The sequence below is a fragment of the Lepisma saccharinum genome, chromosome 1, assembly GCF_977018435.1.
Source record: "Lepisma saccharinum chromosome 1, izLepSacc3.1, whole genome shotgun sequence".
NCBI classification, from domain to species: domain Eukaryota; kingdom Metazoa; phylum Arthropoda; class Insecta; order Zygentoma; family Lepismatidae; genus Lepisma; species Lepisma saccharinum.
This window is the reverse complement of record NC_139229.1, coordinates 206,770,836-206,790,604: the sequence shown is the minus strand read 5'-3', so window position 1 is coordinate 206,790,604 and position 19,769 is coordinate 206,770,836. Positions and strand designations below refer to the sequence as shown.

At 38.0% G+C, this 19,769-nt stretch overlaps 1 protein-coding gene across 1 annotated transcript in view; it reads right to left on the bottom strand.

Annotated features, from left to right (window-relative positions):
• Positions 1-253: 253 nt before the first annotated feature.
• The window catches only part of LOC145978452 (uncharacterized), an 80,882-nt gene continuing 61,366 nt past the window's right edge, over positions 254-19,769 (bottom strand). Inside the window, exons 8-9 of the mRNA XM_083111102.1 lie at positions 10,870-11,173; positions 254-6,872 (exon numbers count right to left, since the gene is read on the bottom strand). Coding sequence (XP_082967228.1) covers positions 6,596-6,872; positions 10,870-11,173 — 581 coding nt within the window. The 3' untranslated portion in view covers positions 254-6,595. The remainder of the gene's footprint in view (positions 6,873-10,869; positions 11,174-19,769) is intronic.

The window sequence follows — 19,769 nt, the reverse complement described above, 5'->3', positions numbered from 1 at the left end:
TTTTTCAACAATCACTACTTTACAAATGATGTAGTAGTATCTTGACTTACCTATACTTGGTTTCTCTTCAGAACCTGCAAATATGAACAAAGAAATGCCACCAGTGTTTAATGTCTCTTAATAACAGTTATGTATTTTTGTTGTATGGTGTGCATTCTCTCTTTACATATGAGATTAAAAGGTAAGAACATAGTAAGTAATAGTTATTGACAAAGGATTGTAATTAGAAAAATATATATGTTTTTGTGTCATGATTTATTAGGAACAAAGTTTGCAATTGATACAAATCTCACATTTTTTAGGTTCTAGTGTTCAATACTACTCAGAAAGTAACACACAACACAATGTGCAACTATTACATACAAACAGAACCTAATTAATTGTAATATATTGTCTTCAAAAACATACATCTATAAAATTACGTATCAGTGAAAAGATTAATATAACCTTAGCATGAAATTTCATAAACTAGTTAAATTCTTTCTATAACCACTCTTTATGTTTTCAGCTTCACATTGTAGGGCACAAAGTATATGTAGAATGTGCTAATTCTCAATTTCTCCACATCATATAGCTTTCCTACAACTCGGGAGAAGGTTGAATATTCAATTTGAATCTCACTGCTGAATCCTGGCCATGGTATGGGTCTTCCAATGTGTTTTTTTTCTATAAGTCATTCAGAGGTGGAAAGTATTCTCAAATAATGAAAATACAACAAATTTTACAAACATTGAAATAACACGATAGAACAATCACAGCCTGGCTGTCATTAAAAGCCAGAATCTTTGGAAGCAAGATTGCATTTTCAGTCAAGAGTCTCAATTACAGAAGCTGCTACATAATTATAAAAAACAACATTTATTAACCTAAAAACTGGGAATGTGATGAAATATACAAATATCAGCTGCATGTGGCATATCAGAATTGGTACATTTCCGATATTTAAACTGATGCCATCCTAAAGTTCATATTTCCCTAAATCAGAAACACATTGACTACTTTTTAAAGTTAAAATATAATAACTGCAAACAAAATGCTACATTTTCCTAGCATTCATAGAAAAATTCATAGTTTTTCCATGCAATTACTCATATCTTTTCATTAACGCACACACATTCATGTTCACAATCTTGATGGCATAACGAAGAACTGTGTTTATCAATGTGACAAACCACATAATGTGTAACTGATTCACGTAACATTTACAATGTGTTACATGCACAACATAAATTGATCAATCTCATTTCAGCATTGTGCCCAAGTTGGCAGTTTCCGTAAGCTAACTGGCATGGGGAAAAAATCAACTTCCTTGATGATCTCATTCATTGAAAGTCTTCTAGGTAATCAGTAAAAAGTGAAGAAAACTATCTCTTCTGCTACAATGTAGGTCACCTCGCCGAGAATATGAGTCACATTTTTTAGTGTGTAGTTTACTATTGTCACATTTTTAAAGGAAAAAAATTCAGAGGTTTCAACATGAGTCTTACATATCAAATTAAACTGTAAGCAAATGGTAGAAACAAGTTGTGGAGTTTATGTAACTGCAATATACTCTACAGGTATGTTCATATTTTGAAGAATAAGGCCTTTAGTTTTGACAATATTTCTGACATTGGGTACACACTTCCACTGAATTATCCTTGTAAAGTCTTACTTGGAAATAAAGACATTACAATTGTCTTTTTGTATGCCTTTGTGAGGATCTGAAACCTGCATTGGATGAATATTCGCAAACACAACTAGGTTCACATATGGAGAGAAGTAGTAGTGGCATGCCTACAAAAATGACCTTCAAATTAGTCATCCCCATCAGGTTGATAATATACATACAGTGTGACCACAAACAAAAAAACCTTATCAGAAGCCTTCATGCTTCTTCCCCTCAATCACTTCAGCTTGGACCACAGGAAGCACAGGGCACATGGTTTTGTACAGGTTCCTCTGCTTGTGGTCCCGCTATACCTTTACAATTTGTATGTACATTTTTAAAATGATAAGAGATTGTATGTTATTTCAATACACGGAGAAAGTATTTTAACCAATTTGAAATACATATGAATTTTTTTATTTGATTCTGATTTTGTTACACAAAATTCTGTATTTGTAGTTATGGTTTTCAAACTTGACAAATCAAGATAGTTTGTTGGCATTTCACTCCACTAATCACATCACCCTCACCTTCGGCCAAGATCAAGAAAGTGTGGGGCCCTAACTCCACACTCCCTGTATGCCTTCATGGCATGGTGCAAAGCACAGGGGAGCACTTTACTTACTTTACTATCCTAGTGCTTCAAAGCTTCATACTTACTAGAATCCCCCCTTTGGAAATTTAATCAAATGAAACACGACATGTTTGATTCTGAAATATTAAAGGATTAAAATATATTGATTGTTGAGTGTATCTGTTTGGCACCCACAGACAGGTGCATGTATGGATTGAGATTCTTATTGAGTAAAACAAATTGCTGACCAAGGCAAAATTTATAGTATAAAAATATACACTAAAAACATAACGTTTCCATTCTCTAACAGGATCTTCTTCAGACGAATATTCACAATAACTTTCAAAGCCTGAGAGAGAATGGCTGTGGCTCAGCCTGCAAGCAGGATTAGTTCGTTCCCGCAGATGGTTGTCTTGTTCATATGGAAAAGAAAAGAAAAACACAAAGTTGCATCGAAGAGCAAGAACACAACCTGTACAAAATCAGGGTGATCAATCCAGTTCTTCAGTAACAAGGACTAAGGATCCACCTATCGAACCCTTGCACAAACTAGGAGTAACCAATGGGCCCAAGAAAGACATTTCTCGGCATGCGGAAGCCAGCTGAAGGCTAATGATGGGATGTCCTGTTCTTGCCTGTAAACAGAATCGACAGAAGAAGAAGATTGAAGGGAGTACAAATTTTCACAGATGTTCCAAATCTCAATCTCAATCTGGCGATGGGAATAATCCCGGTCCAATTGCCAGCAGTAGTGGTAAAGCACAATCTGTACCTGTGAAGATATGGATCATGTCAGATTTTGATTTGGGGAAAGTTCTAGGCAGGGGAAGCTTTGGAAGCAATTTTATAGCAAGAAAGAAGGAATCCAAATGCATTTTTGCACTGAAGGTTTTAACAAGCATCTGATTGTTTGCAAATGTCGAGCATCAAGTGGAGAGGATGATTCAAATACACTGCCTTCCAAAAGTTACGCACGCAATGCAAATTTTCGAAAGCGTCAGTTTTTATGTGTAGCTTCCTTTCTGCAAGTAGAGAGTGAAACATCTGTACCTAGGTGCTTAATCTATGTTCTTGAAATAGCATAAAAGCGAGGATTTCGTGCAAGAGTCATCACACTTTCGTTGAAGATGCCAGCATTTTGAAGGGTTTGAGGTGCATTTAAAAGCTGATAGGAAGTGTTTAAAACTTTTGTAGGATTATTTTTGATAATATTCGTGTTTCTATGGCTGAAAGATGAATGACAGATAGTGAGCGTTGGCGTGCTGTCGGATGTATTGAAGCAGGACAGTCAATCAAAGATGTCGATATTTTCTTTGGCGTTGATCATTCGGTAATTTCTCGATTATGGAAACAAGTCAAACAGTTGTCCGGAGACCTGTGCCCGGTCATCCAAGGATTACCACCCCCTCTGATGATCGATATATTGCTATAGTAGCCAAGCGAAATTGACGAGCGACCTCCACAACTGTTACATCCATGAGTGCAGCGGCACTTGTAAGACAATATCTGCCAGTACTGTGCGCCGAAGGCTCCACATGAAGGGATTGTCACCCAAGTACCATGTATTTGTGTTGCACTAACCATCCAAGCCAGAGGGGCAAGATTAAAGTGGTGTCGTCAACATGTCAATTGGACTGTCTCAGATTGATGCAACATTCTGTTCACGGAGGAGTCCAGATTTGCCTTGGAATCAGATAAGCGAGTAAGGGTCTGGAGAGAACGAGGCACATGCAATCAGGCCAAGAACATCATCGAACATCACGCATTCAGAGGTGGCAGCATCATTTAAAGGTGGTTCTGTGACGGATGCACGGTATCTGGATGAAGTCTTACACCACATTGTGAGACTCTACGCTGCAGCAGTTGCTCCTGATTTCCTCCTTATGGATGATAATGCCCGTCCCCATCGAGCCAACATTGTTGACGAGTACCTGGAAAGTGAGGGCATTTCTCATATGGAGTGGCCAGCGAATTCCCCCAACCTTAATCCCATTGAAAACCTTTGGGATACCCTCGGGCATGCTGTCTCTACACATTTACCTCCTCCAGCCAATCTCCGAGCGTTGGAAACTGTTCTAATGGAGGAATGGCCACTGCTCACTTCTGCGATGGTTGATCACTTCATTGAAAGCATGGAAAATCATTGTAAGTTTGTGTAAAGGTCCGGGGTGGTCACATTCCATATTAATGTAAGTTTTGTTTGCCTTTAAACAACATTATGTTAATGACTCAAATGTGACGTCATCATATAACTTACAAAAAGTAAATATTTTTTTCATCTTCGTACACAATTCTTGTTTTCTTTAATGCATAAACACATTTGCTACCTTCATGTGTAATTTTGAGTTAATCAAAGCTTTACTTTTCCATTTTTGTTGATTTGACCATCGCATGCTTAACTTTTGGAAGCGTGTTTACAAACTTACCCGAGTCATCCAAATGTTTTGAAACTGCATACTTCCTTTTCTGATGAGAGCAGTTTTTTTTAGTCACAGATTTTTGCTCCCCAGGGTACCTTACGTGAACTACTGAAGACCTGTGGAAACAGTCTTGGTGAACATAGAACATCATTCTATGCAGCTGTCACAACATGGGAGTTATACATTACATGGGAACATTAATCCTGGAAATCTTCATTGGTAGCCATGGGGAGATAAAAATTTCAAATTTTGGTTGGTTTGGGCAAACTACTCAGTTATCAAGTAGAAAGACATTCTGTGGCACCCCTGACTACCTCGCACCAGAAGTGGTGCTACAAAACAAGTATGTTATATGCTACGAGTGTTTAGTGGGATATCAACCATAGTAAGGCATACCAAGGAACTTGCCGGAAAATCTGCCAAGCCGATGTGAGGTATCATCCGCAATTTATATCTGAAGGTACCAAGGATCTAACCAGTTTTATTTGTGTTCAATGATAGAGTTGTAGTTCACCGCTTGAAAGAAAATTATTTTGAATCTTCGTCTGAAGAAGACCCTGTTAGAGGGTGGAAACATTACATTTTTAGTGTATATTTTTATACTATAAATTTCGCCTTGGATCAGCATTTTAATGTTTTATTAACATGGAAACAAGGCTTAACAGTGTTTGCATTCTTATTGATATTTAATCCATACATCCCTTTGTTTTTATTACTTTCCAATGACCACCTGGAATATATCTTGCAATTAGGATCTCCTAAAAGTGAATTGTGTCATTCCCAGTGTAAAGCCAGCCATATTAATTTGTGCAGATAATGAAGTAAAGACACTGGTCAATCATGCTGTGAGAGTTGTACACCCCTGTTCAAATAAAAGTGCCACACTTAGTAAGGTTTAAGAGTTGAAATATGTGACATGTAATCTCACCAGGAATGTACCAAAGACTATTACAGCCACTACTCAAATATAGTTTTTACATGAACTACAAAACATTCAACACACAATAATGCATAATGTGAGAAAATGTGATTGATGCTACACAAAATCACACAAAAGAAAATACACAACAATGGGAAAATATAAAAGAAACAATAATACTAAAAAAGAATACTACAGCTTCAATTTTGATTTCAGGTACTAAAAAAATTATAAAAAATAACTTTCTAAAGTTACAACAATTTACATTGATTTCTGGAATTATATTAATAAAACGTACATCCACAGTCAAAGTTCTCTGTTCTACATTATTACATATTTCATAGTCAAATTAATTCTTCTAACAGTCAGAACTTAAAAATACTTAACTGTTAAAATCTGACTTTCAACCTTGATCAGTCTTTTCACGACAGAAAAAAAAATATGCAAAAATTTGCATGCACAGTATGTAAGACATTCAGAAGATCTATGATACAGTCCCGTGCGAATTAATCGGAACAAGATATTTTTATGCATGATAGAGTCTCAAACTTGCCTATAGTTTCATGATGATGAATCTATGACAAATCCTGTAATAAAAATTATATAACAGAAAGAAGAACATATTAGCTATTAAGAAATATTACGAATATGTAATTTATTGTTTCTGAATAGCTAATATGTTCTTCTTTCTGTTATATAATTTGTATTACAGGATTTGTCATAGATTCATCATCATGAAACCATAGGCAAGTTTGAGACTCTGTCATGTATAAAAATATCTTGTTCCGATTAATTTGCACGGGACTGTAATTTCGTAACTTCACGACATTTCAGCAGAGTTAGTAAGTGACAGAGAGGGGGAGGGGGAAGAGGGAGGGGGAAGAGGGAGGGTCCTGAAATCCAATACCTCAGTGATGTGCTTACCACACATGAAAAATCACCACCTGTGATCTGTAGAAATGACTCCAATATATACCAGAATAGTAGAGCAACTTCACACATTTTTCAGAAAGCACTTTTGTCATGTACGCCAGTTAACTTGCTTCTTTTTCGGATGTTTCTGTCATTAATCCTACATCCCTTATTTCATCTGGCACTATTTTCTCACCACTGTCCTGAAGCGGATCCTCAAGCTGTTCAGAAGGTTCACCATTTTCTTCATAAGGTGTGCTTTCAACAACCATATGTTCTTCAACACGTGCATGTTCCTCAGCAGGTTCATCTTCAACACACATTCCAAGGAGCTGGTCTTCCTTATTGGTTTCTCCATCTGTTGTTACATCTCCACATCCATCAGTCATGTGTGGTTCACTGTGAATAACAAACCAATTGTACCAAACTCAGTAACATGCTGTTACCATACACACTGACAATTTATTATTACTATTACTTATTCATTCAACACTTTCTTGAATGTTCACACAACCACTGTACGTAATCTGAAAAACAATAGAATTGTATGCTTCTGCTTTAGGACCCCATACTACGGTCCAGGGATTTATAGAGACCAAAATACAAAATAAATATCGATCAGAAAATGTACATTTATGTTTATACATAAACTTGTTCATTTCAATAAGATGATGGCATTTCAGGAGTTGGCAACCTGATTTCTTTGGGGTGGACAACCTTTCATACTCTCTTCAAATTCATGTGTGCGTTGAACATGGCAGACTTCTCACAAACATCCTGATCAGTGCTGCAAACCCATTGTACTCAGCATGGACTTTTACGAGGAACAGGGAATTTTAGAGCCAAACTATTACAGGAAATGCCAAAAGGGTGGCATATGACAGGTAAATTCCCCTGGGCCAGGAACATCACTGTGCCCTTGAACACCTGAAAACAGGCCATCAACATCCTGAAACAATTAGAGCAGATGCATTACAATGTTGAGGAGAAATTTTTCTTTTGAAGTTGGGGAGATTTGCTGGCTAACCAGGGATGGTTTATGACTGCATCTAAAATTAACTGAGGTGACAAATGCCAAATACTCTGTAGTTAGAGTCAAAATCTCATTGGGGGATGTTAAAAAAAATAGTTTTCTTCGTGCACTTCATTTTTAAAGACAGGTTGTGTATGTAGTGTAGTGAGTGAATTATATTTTTGTGAATGATATGTGCTTGTGCAATATCACATATCAAAAGCCTACATCTTCCAAATAGTTCATATAAAGCAAGTTAGTGAAGTTGTATTTATTAGTACAAGAACAAGCATATTTTAGTCCTTCAGGTGTGCTTCATTGGGACCCAATGCTAATTAGATGATTTTCCCAGAGTTTTTACTATCCTTCAAATTCCATGAGGGTTCTAGGTTTTCCCAGGTGTGTGGGAACCCTGCACCAAGTCATATCCATCTTCCTGGAAAGTGTTATGACTAGGGAAAGGATTTTAAGGTGCAAAATTATGGTCTGGAAAGGGAAAATGCTTTTACAAAGTACACAAAGATGCTGATAAAATGTCTTTATTCAATGCTCTCCTTTTCTGTCCTTTCTGTATATAATGCACGTGGACCACACAAAACTGTGGTTCTGCCCAATAGGTTTTGTTTAAGTTTGTGTTTTCTCTCGAGGATTTTGCTACATTCGCTTGGGAACTTTTTGGGCAGCAATGATTATATTATACCATTTTATAGCTCTTGTTCTGCTCTACAAAATGAGACTATAGGACTTTATGTAGCTGCTCAGGAAGAGTGAAAACCATTTATTTTTCTGTCCAATTTTTTAACAAAAACATGAAAGAAAAGGAAGGAAAACGGTGCTGAAGCATCAAAGAGGAGGTAAAAAGGGGATAAATGTGCTAATCTCACGAAAAGGTGCAAAAAGGTTCAACAAAGTGTGTTAATTTTACTTGATTTCATTTTCTAAAATACAGAGGTTGTTCGCTTTATATCCGACCATTTTCGATTCGGTGCTGCCACCTGGCGTATCATGCTGGAACTATGGATCTGCTGGCGGGAGCAGTGATGTGTCTGACCTTGTAGGTGTGTGAGTGTTGGTAGTGAATGTTATCAAATGGCACCGAAAATCAACCGGTATTGGGAGGGCTACGTAATGACCCTTTTCCATGCTAAGTTTTCATACGTAGGCATTGTGAAACAGTGTTGGGAGAATGGGTTAACACTTGGTGTGACTACTGCAAAAGCTAATGTGCCCCGTTACATGCAACAGGCTCTCCTTGCGAAACATTCACCCACGAAAACCACCAGGAGAAAGGCTGCAAGCAAAGTGTCACCCGTAGTGCGAAGGGGGATCCCCCGACTCAACGTGATATGGCCCAGAGATTTCACCTCGCACCGTCAACTGTGAACAAAACAATTCGCAAGCGCCTCAGTTTGAAGTGTGTGCGGAAGGCCCTTGTACACCACCTTCTACCACGTCACATTGCCGAACGTAAGACGAACTGCAGGAAACTGTATGAAAAGTACCTGGCGGGTTCCAAATGGAAGAAAGTTGTCACAATGGATGAATCATATGTCCATCTCACTGCTGGTTGTCACATTCGGGCGATCACATACCGTGACATTGACGGCAAGGGGCGCAGCAACTTTGTTCGTCAGTGCAGGGAAAGTTTCCCTTGTGGCTTTATGGTTCTGACGGGATTCGGATATGAGGGTAAGTTGATGATACGCACGGTGAACAAAAACGTGAAGGTGAATGCCAGATACTTCCAAGACTCCATTCTGACACCTATCTATTGGAGAGACATCCCACAATTGTATGGAATGGACGCGAACCAGGTGATGATCCATATGGACAAGGCTTCGAGTCATACCGCCAGAACATCACTACGTTTTTATCAGGAAATGGCAGAGGAATTAGGAATTCGTGTCATTACATTTGAAGACATTCCTGTGAAAAGCCCAGATGCTAGTCCAATGGATTTTTGTGCATTTGGACTGTTGAAATGACGTCTTCAACATCGCCGCCCGCACACCCTGGATGGTCTATGAAAAGCTTGCAGGGAGGAGTGGGACAGAATTCCCATGCCTGTCCTGCGCCGGAGCTTGCTGCAATGGAAACTGAGATGCCGGGCGATAGTCCACAATGCTGGGGGTCCATGAACATGATCGGTGGCAGCGGCACGGTATCTCTTAAGGTGAGTACCCGTCAAAAATGGTCGGATATAAAGCGAACAACCTTGTGTACATATCTCAAACGATTGGTATACAGCTATATTTTTGGAAATATAAAAATGATGAACATTGATGAACTGAAAGCCAGATAAACAATGTGATACCCACCATGGATGTCGGCATGCTGATTTGAACATAGGAAGAAATCGATTATCATCTTGACATTCTCCGTGCGACAAAAGGAGCAAATATAGAAGTATAACTTTTTGAGTTTATCTATCTATCATTGCCACCAGTTTATTTGTATCTGCATTAGTAGAGACCAGATTTTAAAGGGAAGTCCTTTTCTATTTTTCAACACAGATCATGGAATAAATAACAACAGTGTTGATAATTATCTTCCACCAACAAGATTACAAGATTTTGACTTCCCTTTTTAGGCCCATATTCCCTTTTTTAAAACATTTTCCTTTCTGCTCCTTTATTGACTACTGGGCTTACACAGCAACAAAAGCATTGTAAGCAGCATGCCTGTTGGGTTGAAAGTGTACTTATCTGCTAGAATAGTTTTAACTTAAGTGTGTAACAGTGACAACAGTATAGAGTGCCAGTGAAATGGCGAAGCCAGATACAAGTGGCAGCAAGCTAAGGAATGTGGTAAGCTGTTGCAAGGAAGATTCCATCGAAATGGATGTAAGATTATTCGCTGTACTTTACCTTCAAGAAAAGGAAATGAAAAAGGACTATAGTTTATTTTTGAAATCCATCAAAAATTATTAATTTAAATGAAAGCAGAATATATAAAAAGGGATACATTAATACGAAATGTAATGTATTCCTTTTTATATATGAAAGGTATGTATTGCGCTTTCATTTAAAATAGTATTTTTAGTGAGGTGCAAAAAAACTATAGTACTTCCCCCCTTTTTTAGCAATAATTTTCCTCTTTATCCTTTTTATGGGAAAAATGTTTCCCTTAAAATCCGGTCTCTATTTATTAGTTTCTAATTTATTAATAAATGAAATGTGTCAGAGACACTTTGTGTGCACCATGTAGTTACTCACTGAGAAAGGAAATAAAAGAAGAGTATTCTACATTTTTTTTTCTTAATGACACCACGAGAAAGGATTGGTCAGCAAAGAATTTAGATGGTTGAATTACTAGTGTTAATGCTGATATGAATACAATATATAAAATCTCTCACAAAAAATGTTGAATATGAAGGCACTATACCTTGCTTCCTCTTCTGTGACATCCAAATCAAGACACACTCCATTATCCTCAGCAGGAAGTGCCTCACTTTCCTCCCTTATGATCTCCACAGTTTTTGGTGGTGCTGGCTCAGTTGACACCTTACTACTCTCTGTCTGAGTATTGTTTGTAGCTTCTGCTGTTCTCATTGTCTTCTGAGATGCAGCTACAGTGGCTGAGTTTGTTTCAACATTTTCTGAAACAGGTTCTGGACTAGAAGTTAACAGACCTTGTTCAGATTCTTTTGAATTTGTAGAAGACTTTTCTCTGTTGTCCTCTGATTCATCTACATGAAAAAGAAATGCAAAAGTATGAAGTAAAATTATATAGTTTATTGCAGAAAAGTTATGAAAACATTTTACAAGTAAAAGAAAGTAAGAAAATATCAATAACCAACAGTGCAACAAACCAATATACAATTGCCAACATTTAGTACAAAAACAAATAATATATTATATCAACCACATTAACTAAAATATTTAATAAGGTGACTCGAAGGAGTCCTGTTCTACAAAAGAAACTACACTTTTAAAAATTTAACAGGTTTTCCTAAAGTCCTTCCCACATTTAAATTCCCTATAACTTTGCAACGAACAGTGATATTTCAGTGAAATAAAGTTTGAACTTCACAGCAATCTTTAAAAGTTTACCAGGCAACACTGCATATCTGTTGTCCTCATCGTCCCACCTCCAACAGGGTACCATTCACGTCAATGCATTGCTGCAATGTCATCCTGAAACCCAGCTTTCCAAAGCTGCTCATCAGAAATGACCCACAATGACTGCAGATATCTTTTCTTTGAGGTCATCCAGATCTCTTGGCTTTTCTGCGTACACTCCCATCTTGACATATTCCCTCAGTAAAAAGTCTCACAGAGCCAGATCTGGTGACCTTGTGGGCCATGATGTGGGTATTCTGCGGCTAATCCACCTGCCTCCGAATTTTTGATCCAGGAAGTTTCTGAATGCAAAAGTGAAATGGGGAAGTCTTGCTGGAAGTGCACCTCATCCTTGATACGAAGTGCAATCATCTGGGGAAGAAAGAACATCTGCAACATGTTGAGGTCGGTAGTACCAGTCACGATATCCTCTAAGAAGAAAGGCCCAATTAATTGATCCATTAACACAGCACACCAAACATTCATTTTTGGGTTATCCCTCTCGTAGGTTTGGAATTTGCACACCAGAACACACAATTTCAGCTCTGCATACCACAAAATGCACAGACTTCTCCTGAATTGATGCCATCTTGGAATCACCTGATTGCTCGCAGTCACGTGATCCTCCCAACGTGCAGTTTTGCCAGGTAAAACTTTAAAGACTGCTGTGCAGAACAAACTTTATTTCACTGAAATATCTCTGTTCGTTACAAAGTTATAGTGATATTACATGTATAAGGGACTTTAGGAAAACCCTGTATTTAAAACATGAGGAGGTATTATGGTAAAAATATCAGATTGGTACATTAGCTGGAGTGTCCGTTATCACGATATCTGGGAGTGCTATGAGAGACACAAACTGGATTTTGAGATTTTAATCATGAACTGCCTGAGCAGGGATGCCCAATCCTTATTATCCTTGTGAGAATTTTGTTACTACACCACTTACGGTTATGACTTCCTTTGTGCCTATTTGGCCCAATACCAACTCACTCTCACTTGGCTACTGTGCAGTAGCTTTGGCGTCTATTATGAATGTCCATAAGCGGATCCTAACCACCGAAAGGAAGAAAAACTTAAACACTAAATTTATACTAATTAAGAATAAATATATGTATAATTTAAATTTGGTCTGTTTATTTATTCATCACCCTGTACCTTAGGTGTTACTCCAGCTGGATGAGGAACATATACTAGTAATTCTCTGTTTTGACTCAAACCTGATTCAAACCAGAATTAGACTCTGCAAACATTAAGGTATACCTTCCTTCTTGTGTTTCCTGAGTGGTAATTGACTTGCCATAAAGGGTTCAACCATAACTTATGTTCAAATACTGAAATTCACTAACGGCGAAAGGTGAACCAAATAAAATTCAACCTGATCAATTAAGTATACGAATATGTGCAAATTCCATCAATCACCTGAAGTTACCCTCACCTGAAAAGGAATCTAATGGTTATATCACATGCGTAGATAACTAGATACTGTGATGTATTATTATGGTGAAATGTAAAGCTAACAGACGTTCAAACTATTTATTCTGTTGTGAATATGTTAAAATTACATTTAAGCTGAGCACAATATCCAAGATTATTTGATCACCGTGCATTACAAAATATATTAGTTATTTTTAATGAAATTTCACATCACCTTTCAATACTAATGTATAAGTTCCCATCAGGTTACTTTACCTGGTTGTTAAAAGGTACCTCAGTACAACAAATTATTCAAAACTTGAATCCGGTTCAAACTAATACTTGAGCAAAGAACAAACCAGCTGGTGCATGCATTACATGAACTGAATATAAATACTTGTTCCTGGATATAGGTATGACTTCAAAACTAACTTTCTTCATGCAACAAATCGGAAATTCTTATAATACTCAAATGGTAGTTGCCTATCACACTGTAGACAATTTAAAAGAATTCAATCTGATAACATTCACGTTTATTTTTCTCAAATACCTCGTCCGTGCATTGGACTGGGTGCAATACTTGCAATGCTTTCAGTGTTCTTTTGTGCACATTCAAAATAAAGATTTCGTCACGTGACGTTTCCCCACTAGAATGTACTATTTATCGAAGTTAATTTAACCTTCCCATAAATACTGCTAGCAGTATCTATTTAACGTAATATCACCTTGCTTTCTTATCAATAAAGTTTCGCTCGTGAAAAACGATAGTTATCACAATGGCTGCCTGCGTTAAACACGATGCGTCACTCGGTTATCGATATAATGCACTGTTTTATATCATGATATACTACATTCAATTGAGCTGAACAGCAATTTTCGCGAACATACGTGATTCCACAAAACTTGTATTCCCGTTGCGATTGCATATATGGTACTAGTACGTGACGAGTTTGTCGTGAGCACTTCACTGTGCATATGGAAAATTCTTACCTTCTTGATGTAGCCAAAGCAAAACAGCTTTCTTACCGTTCCTTCACTTAGCTAGCAATAGCCCACAAAATCACTTCTTCTTGGATTTTGATGCCTAATAGTGTCAATAGGACTTCAGGATCACGGACGTCTCACTATCATTTGATTTACTTATCCTCAAATGTGTGAAACTAATGCAGCCAAGTTTTGCTGCAGTTCGCACCATCCATCTTCCACTTCCCTCAATTTCCAACCGACGCCGTTCCTTTCGATACCTCTCCCAAGCAGCCCTTCTCCGCTTGCATTCTTCAGGCTTCCGCCCGCGATAACACACACAACCCTTATTCGCACCAAACTATTACATAAGGTAGTACGTGTGTGTGTTAGGGTACATTTAAGTATGTGTTAAATCAATTTACACTACTTATACACTAAAAAATCTATTCATATCCGATATGGAAGGTACGCGGACGACACAATAGTTGTATACAAAAAGGCAGAAGAACTCAACCTCCTAGTGAACAAGCTAAATAGCATCCACCCCAGGCTCAACTTCACCGTAGAGCATGAAAAACTTGGTAAAATCAACTTCCTGGACATCACCATCAGCCGTGCACTTAACAAATTCACAACCACCGTCTACAGAAAACCGGATGCAGGCAACCAGTACATACATGCTCTCTCTAGCCATCCCCCTAAGCAAAAAGCCAATGTGTGGCTAAACTTTTATCGAAGAGCCTTCTCCTACTGTGGCAAAGAAGAGGATCTACGAGAGGAGATAGCCACCATCACAGAAATAGCCCTGAAACATGGCTACACTGAATCACAACTTTCCACTTGGTGCAGTAAGGCGGAAATACAGGTCAGACACCCTAACCTACCACAATCAACCCATCCACAAACAGCCCAGCCACAACCAACCCCCAGCGACCAATATAAATGGTTTGCCTTCCCCTACCATCCCACCACTTCCAACCGCATAGCCAAAACACTTCTCCCATTTGGCATCAAAGTAGTGCACAAACCCAACTCCAAAATAACTGATAAACTGAACAAGCACAAACGGTATTTTCTCTCTCCCCTTGACAACCCAGGTGTATATGATGCAGAGTGTGAATGCAAGGCTCATTACATCGGCAGGTCAATCAGATCTGTCAATGAAAGAATCCAACAGCACCTAGCAGATGCGAAAAAAGCCCAACCCACTACTGGTCTTGCTAGACATATCAAATACAATAGCCATAAAATTCAAAAGGTTCGAGTCAAACACACTGCACACACGCTCATAGACACCAAAATCAAGGAAACGCACGCCATAATGCACTTCCCGCACGAACTAAACATCGATAGCGGGCAAGCGCACCACACTTGGATTCCACTACTGCAGCAGTTATCGCCCGGAAATAGCAGACGACGCACCAAGATGCACGGCGCACCTAACGGCAGCCAGAGAACTACGAACAAAAGACGCACGCAAAGCAACAGCGCAGCAAGTTCCAACGAGGATGGTGGCAGTGGCCACTGAAATTAATCGAAAAAGAAGAAAAAACAGCTTCGCGGATAAAAGTGAGTACTAGTTTCTCTGTATTTATAAAAAATCTATATACAAGCGAAAATAATGTAATGCCTTTTTATCCATTTCCTCTCATGGATTTTTGAATACACCTAATTCACGCTGAATCAGCCAAATTGTGATTCTTTATACAACTTTCGAAATACAGGTTACATAATTTTCAAATTCCCAACAAACAAACACTGTAATCTACATTAAAATTGATTACATCAAACATAGCAATAATAAGATTTTTCTTTCTTTTTACTATTCTTTCAAATGGTGACATCTAGCGAGCACATTTAGCATTATACTCCCATGCTAACAGATTGCCTGCAAACACCTACCCCCTAGTGAGAAATCTTTCCACTACATGTGCATTAATGGGCAAGTAATATTAAATCATGTGTTTATTTAATTACTAAGACAAACCCATTTAGATGTTTTATTCTTGAATACGAAAAGTATTTATTACCTCGAATGCAATTATGACCTAATATCGTCATACCGTGACTGTATCAGCTCGTTGCAGGCTCACAGGGAAAAAAGGGGGTGATGACAGTTACAACATAAATAAAGGGGAAAATGTTGATTTATATATATTTATTGCTTGCATAGTTAGATACTGAAGGAATATTAACGATCAAGTTGGTTCTGCAGCTAGATTGTGTTGTGTGGCATTGTTCACATTTTATTCTACTAATACTATGAACAATGCTTTAAATAATAATGAATGAACTTTTCGAGCAGAAAAAGCTGCACTGATGAAAGGAGATGAGAAATGGAAGAAAATCGCATGCTGGGCTAATTTCTATGTTCCAGGGATTGTTGGGTTTATGGTCCTTACTGATTCATGCACACACATCTGTGATCTTTAATATTTTCTTGAATTTGTTAAGCTCATGTGAGGAATGAATGTATCATTGTGAGGCACGATCAAATGCAAGTAGAATGGTTCAATCTTGTGAAGGCAAGTTTCCAGAACAATATTTCAAAATCACGTGTCTACAGTTACAAGTTTTCCTAGTAGTAAGTCATTCCTTGTGGATGCACTTGAATGGCATTCCTTACTTTTGGGTACAGATGTTGTCTAGAACATCATTAACCATAGCTTACCATGCCATATGAGAAACTTAATTACCCACACTTTTTTATTACTAAAATTAAAGAAACCATTTTGTTACGGACATGGTTGATTATATACAGGGTGTACCAGAAGTGATAGCACAAACTGAAATGGTGAAAAGTACATGATAGTCGAAGCAAAAAAGTCTCAGTAAACATGAGGTTTCAAACGAACTGTTTTTGAGATAATTGTGAATGTATGGTTACAATCCACCACTGACTTTATTGTTTGTACACCTTGTATGCTTGTCTTCTTGCGCACTCCGAGGTTTCCTTCTTTAAAACTGAACACTGCCGAAGATGTAACATACTGTACAGTACAATAGTCCTTGGTAATAATAGCAACAGTAATGCCCAGCAAGGTGAATCTTTTAATTCTGTTATTTGTTACTAAGTAGGACTATGGCACCTCATACATGAAAAGCATGCGACGTGTTCACTCAAGCCAGTGGTGGATCATAACCATACATTCTCAATTATCTTTCAAATGCTTCGTTTGCGACACCATGTTTACAGAGACTTTTTGCTGGTACTACCGCGTTCTTTTCACTTCTGATATGCCCTGTATGTGGAGTTATTTATTAATTGAAGGGCTCGGGTGTAAAACATGGTAAGTGACATTTTGGTCATTTCTGAGTTCATTAAGAAAAAAGGTTATTAGAAGCTATACTGTAGATAAATTGTTTTCGTGTTGTGTTCATCAATTTCAGAAGGCTTCACTGAGCCACTGCAAATTACATGACAACACAATTCCACTCGAAACTGGAACAATAGCACATTTTACTTTGTAATTAAAAAATGAACAAAATGTCACTTGCCATGTTTTACACCCGAGCCCTTCAATTATAATAATTACAAAAAATACTATCATTAATAAGAAAAATATAGCCAATTATTGCATGAGTGTCACACACATATTTTACCATTCACGAAAACTTACAAAAACATTCATTTTTTCATTGATGATCTTTGTTTATAGAAGTGCAGTTGATTTTTAATCAAAATATTTTACAAAATTATCATCATTGCAACCATTTGTACACTCTCACTGGCATGAGGGCCCTCAGTCAATTGTTACGAAATTCAAGGGAACTGCCCTACCTCAAAGTGCCTTCCCCCCCTTCAGATTTGAAACACTAGAGCCTTGAACAGCACTAGCAAAGATATCAGTTTAGGATCCTTTCTTTCACAAAGCAGTTACTCATACAACAAAAAAGAGGGATATGAAACAATGACAGGTGTTTTTTTATGCTTCTAAATTATCATACTCAGCTACTCTAATGTTTGGAGGGAACCATGCTTATGGAAAGGCACATGAACTTCTTAATGGCACTTTTTCACCGATTTAAAAAAAAAGGCCAAATGAGACCGTATTTAAAGAATATGATTAGTTTCATTTCATGATACTCAAAATATGGTGTTTACACTGTGGAATCTTCTTTTTCTTTTTCAGAACTTGTGGATGAGATCATGGTCTGGGACTTGAAATCTTAATTTTAACCTTTAGGCCTTGGTGGCTGAGCCGATTTTGAGCAAAATGCAGAGTTTCAATTAAATGAGTGTAGATCGGAGGCTAATTGCCATAGAGAGATGAATGATATACCATTGTACGCGGAATGAACCAGAGATTCAGACTATATAAAATGTATGCAAATTTGGCGTATATGTGGTGGGGGTTGGGGGAAAAATTGATTCCCCCCCCAAGAAAAAAAGTACATGACAGTGTCGACATGCACATGGAAATTATCACTGGCATTAAGAAACACAAATATATTTGCATTATTATCGTATGACCAATTTAACGTGAGTTGTACCCCAAAGGGAATGGTCAGCACGCCACTGATTCAAGCTTCAAAATGTAGCCTTACCTTGAAATGACTGTAGCTCAGAGGCTAATTGCTCTAGAGAGATGAATGATATACCGTTGTACGCAGAATGAATCACAGATTCAGACGATATAAAATGTATGCACATTCGACAAATATATATGGCGGGGAGGGGAAACCCCAAAAAAACATTTTTTAAAAAAAATCTTGATATGGCAGTAATGAATATTTCCAAAGTGGTGCCTTTAGCAATAAAATTACTTGACCTGCCATGTACACTAACAAAAAATATAACTCCAGCTCTCCCAAGTTGCCAAGCAGCTCTTAGAGCAAGGAAACAAATCGTTTGGCCGAAGGTTCTTGTAAACAACTTCAAATTAAAAATTATACGTATTTTGATTTATCAATACTGAAATACATTAAAAATCCTATTGTAATGGCTTGGGAATGTGAAGATCTTGGAATTAAAGGGTATTATCAATGGAAAGATGTGTCAGAGTGGAAGGGGAGGGGGGGGGGTAAAAGAAGGATGATGGCAACACGGAAACAGTTATTGAAGGTGGTGTTATGGCTATTGGTGTGGATGACAACTGTGAAATCGGAGTTTTGGGATAAATAATCACCTTTCCTCCACCCAAAACTCCAATTTCACAGTTGCCATCATCCATCTTTTACCCCCTCCCCCCACCCAACTGACACATCTTTCCGCAGGCGATGGGAAAGGGCCTATGTAGCAGGCATGCACGCCACTATCCCCCCGGAATCAATCTAGCCAACCAGTAACCCTTTCCTCTACTCCCCAAAACTACCCACCCAACTTACACTAAACACTGGTTAAAGTACTTTTTGTTCTCTATCAACTGTTTCTGGCAACACTGATTGTCGAGATGCTATGGTCAGTATCCTGTGCCTCTACTCTATGTGACGCCAATCTATCTTTCTTCTAAGTTGAAAATGCAACATATATCGTGAAATATAGAACTATTTCTCTTCGTGTGGTAAGTCTTTACTGTATCCTTCATCATTTGCATTTATCCGCCCTTCTGGCATCTTTTCTAACACATATACACAGGGTGTCATTTTAATGGCACCCACCGACCACAGATTCCTATAGAGGACATCAAAACAAACAACTTTTCTCAGTAACATTTTTCTCGTTGGCGCGTCGTTCCGGTGCTACAGCCGTTCAAAAAAGACAGTTTTGCCACCTGGATGCTGGCAACCCAGCACTACATTTGATCGTATCTGTGATGTTATTTCCTGCGGCGAAACGGCGCACGGCAGTGTTGCAAGGAACACACAAATTTTGTGAAAAATGATAAAATACCAACCACA